The following is a 3,165-nucleotide window of genomic DNA, read 5'->3' as shown; positions in this document are numbered from 1 at the left end:
TTGTCTTGATTTTTCATTGATTTTTATTTATTAATCTTCCTTGCTTGTGTTTTTCAACTTTTTTTTGTGTATTGTTTTTCATCATTTTTTGTTTAATGACATGCATGTGTGACAGAGGGGGTATTGTAATCTATGGAATTTACATTCTTTTGTGAGTGAGTTTTGTGATCTGTGTGAGTTGCCCACATCTGCAGCTTCACGCTTCTTCTTCGTCTTCATCGTCATCTTACTTCTGTTGCCGGAGTTATAAAGTTGTGAAAGCGCCGTACGACTTTGCTTAAAATATTTAAATTAAAGTAGACGACGTGCTGGCGACTCGAAACTTGCGGCCGCTGGCTAGAGGGCCCCCCAAATAACATAAACAAGGTATTTTTAAGTTGATAATTAAAAATCTGTTTAGGTCCACAGGGCAGGCGAGCCCGACACCAATCGGGCCGACAAGCGCTTCGAGTCGCTCGGATGCATAAAGTACGCTTAAGGAGTTAAGATATTGAAAAAAATATTTTAACATTACGGGGAATTACTGGGTGTGTGAGTAGTAGTGGGGCTTTGTTTTTTGGGAAAGTAGAGCGCTAGAAACTGACAGATGCAAAGGCAGCAGAGGACGGCGGAAAGAGATGGCAGATAGGAGAAATGAGAAAGTTGAAGAGTCGAAGTGGAAGTCGAGTGTCGAGTGAGGAAATAGTGGCTCTGAGGTAGAGCCGGAAAATGAGTTCAGTTTGGTGTGGCGATGTGCGTTAGGAGACCTATGGCAAGTGATGGCATGCGAATGACCAAAACTATGACTCAGTTGAAGGCGAGAAAATGAAGGATAGTCGTGGACAGAGTAGGATAGTGTTTCAGAAGACATAGCATAGATCGAGGTAGAGTAGAGATAGTGATAGAGGTAAAGTTAGAGCTAGAGGAGTTAAAGCTAATAGTAGGCATGCTTGTTGCTGGTGTTGTTGTATTGTAAGACTAGAATTGCATGTGAAGAACATAGTTGAATAGGCAGAATATAGAGTACAGGTGTAGATTGTAGAGTTAGGATTTGTACGTTGCTTCGATTGCATGGCAATCGGCAGAGTTTTGGTATAGGCAGTATACAGTTTAAGATGGAAGCACAGAGATAGAGAGATAGATAGATGGAGATGTAGATGTAGTGTAGCTATAGTTATAGATATAGGCTGACAGATGAGAGTGCACTACGAATAGATGCAGTCGGGGTGATCGAGGTGCTGATGGTTCGGGGAGTGCTGTGCGAGCTTAGACTTAAGGCTGAGTATTTGCAACTTGTGGGGTAACTCTCGCTGGACGCTCTTTTTACAAACTTAACTTTAGCTTCATCAGTTTTAACAACTAACATATATGGTTCTGATTCTGTTCTGCTCTGGTTTCTGTCCGGTTTAACATTATCTTGCGTGTGTGTGATTCATTCTTTTTGCGTTTTCATTGCTTGGAGAAATAAATAAAATAAATTAAATTAATAAATTAATTAAAACGAACGATAAATAATGTGTGTTTCTCATCGAGAGTCTCGTGTGTGTTCGCGATTCTGATTTTTCTTCTTGAGTGATTTTGATTTGTGGAGTGCTTGTGCTGGTGATCCTGTGACTTAGGCCTGGACGGGCTTCTGGGCACCATAGGCCAGGTCCTGGGCGTCGATCGAGCGTCCCCAGCCGCCGTGACCGCTGCTGCCGTAGGAGGCAGAGGAGGCTCCGGCATCGGCGCTGTAGCCACTGCCGTACGAGTCGTGGCTCGTCGAGTGGCTGCTGCTGTGGTGTGGGTGGGCCACCACCTCGTAGGTCACGTGCTTCTCCTGCGACAGCAGCTTCTTCAGGCCAATCACGGCGGAGAGCACCAGGGCGATCTTACCGATGAGCAGGGCCTTGCCGGCGATCAGGGCGATTGCGCCCAAGAGCAGGGGCAGCAGGGCGGCGGCCTTCAGGGCGACCAGGGCGAGGATGGGGCCCAGGATCTTGGCGGCCTTCTTCTTCTTTCCACGGCTCTCCTCGGGGTCGTTGGGGTCGTTGGAGCCGAACAGGGACTCTGAGGCGTCCTCGAGGGCGCGGCCCGTGGAGCTAACGGCCTGCACGATGTCGGCGCCCTTCAGCTCCACCTTGATGGTGTGCGAGTTGAGGAAGCTGCTGATGCGGTTCAGGGCCAGGGACTCGAAAGACTCGTCGCCGGAGATGGAGCGGGCGGCCTCTTGCTGAGGGGCGTCGGGCGAGCGCACCACGGTCACGCCCTCGGTCAGGGCGAACTGGTCGCGGGCGCCGAGGACCTTGTCCACGAAGTTGAACAGCTTGTACTTGACGCACGAGACGGAGTCCTTGCGCAGACAGTCGCTGTAGATGCTATCCATAATGTCGTTCTCGCCGCCAATGGCGTTGCGGGCGTGGCCGCGGGTCTCCTCGGCGGGAAGGGCGGCGCTCAGGGCGACCAGACACAAGACACCGAAAGTAACTTTATGGCTTGCCATTTTGCGTTTTGGATTGGTTTTTTTCAGTTGTTCTTGCACGATTTTTGAATTGGGTTCTTAGGATAGTCCTTTGTGGGTCCACACTACACTTTCACGTAGTTCGGCGGCGAACGCACTTTCTCTTGAATGGAAAACTGTATTTCTGTGTTTTTCGGTCTTGGCTGACTGCTGCTGCCGTGTAGCTGCTCAGACGGTTAAGGATTGAATGATACAATTTTCCACCGCACACGACAATTTATATACGGCGGCAGTGGCAGCGGCTTCGGCATCGGCATGCTCATCTGCTGCGAAAGCATTTCTCCGCCCCACCCGCCCCTGGTCCCCCAGCGGCAGTTCCCCCAAACTAGTCGTGCAAGTTTCTCGCTTAAGTCTTTCGTTTGGCCAGCCAACGGTAATGCGCAGTCGACGCCGGCGCCGGCGTCGGCACCGCTGCAGCGGCCCCAGCAGCGGCAGCTGGAGAGGCATTGTTACTGTAATTTGTAAGCTGTCGCTGCCGCTGCGCTGCTTTCGCCTGAAGTTCATGTAACATTGTCAACAGTCGCAGCCTCCTGCCGGTGGGAAACCAGCGAAGTACGCCATCACTGCCACAGCCACGGCCAGCTACTTTTACCCGCCGGGAGAGCGGACCAAAAGTGCCGAAAATCGCAGTCGTAATCTTAATTGTCCGGGCTTTAATTGAAAATGGGTTTTTGTAAAAGTAAGTA

General features: G+C 50.1%; 1 protein-coding gene across 1 annotated transcript; it reads right to left on the bottom strand.

Annotated features, from left to right (window-relative positions):
- Window positions 1-2,662, bottom strand: LOC108027447 (uncharacterized). Its single transcript, XM_017098898.2, has one exon. It carries the CDS (start codon window positions 2,459-2,461, stop codon window positions 1,595-1,597), a length of 867 nt encoding a protein of 288 aa, XP_016954387.1. The 5' UTR covers window positions 2,462-2,662; the 3' UTR covers window positions 1-1,594.
- Window positions 2,663-3,165: the final 503 nt, after the last annotated feature.

The sequence above is a fragment of the Drosophila biarmipes genome, chromosome 3R, assembly GCF_025231255.1.
Source record: "Drosophila biarmipes strain raj3 chromosome 3R, RU_DBia_V1.1, whole genome shotgun sequence".
NCBI lineage: Eukaryota > Metazoa > Arthropoda > Insecta > Diptera > Drosophilidae > Drosophila > Drosophila biarmipes.
The sequence above is the reverse complement of the archived record's forward strand: the minus strand, read 5'-3'. Positions and strand labels throughout refer to the sequence as shown.

What these genes read in the sequence shown, in the direction of transcription:
- LOC108027447 (XM_017098898.2), bottom strand. Translation starts at nt 2,461, where the DNA reads ATGGCAAGCCATAAAGTTACTTTCGGTGTCTTGTGTCTGGTCGCCCTG.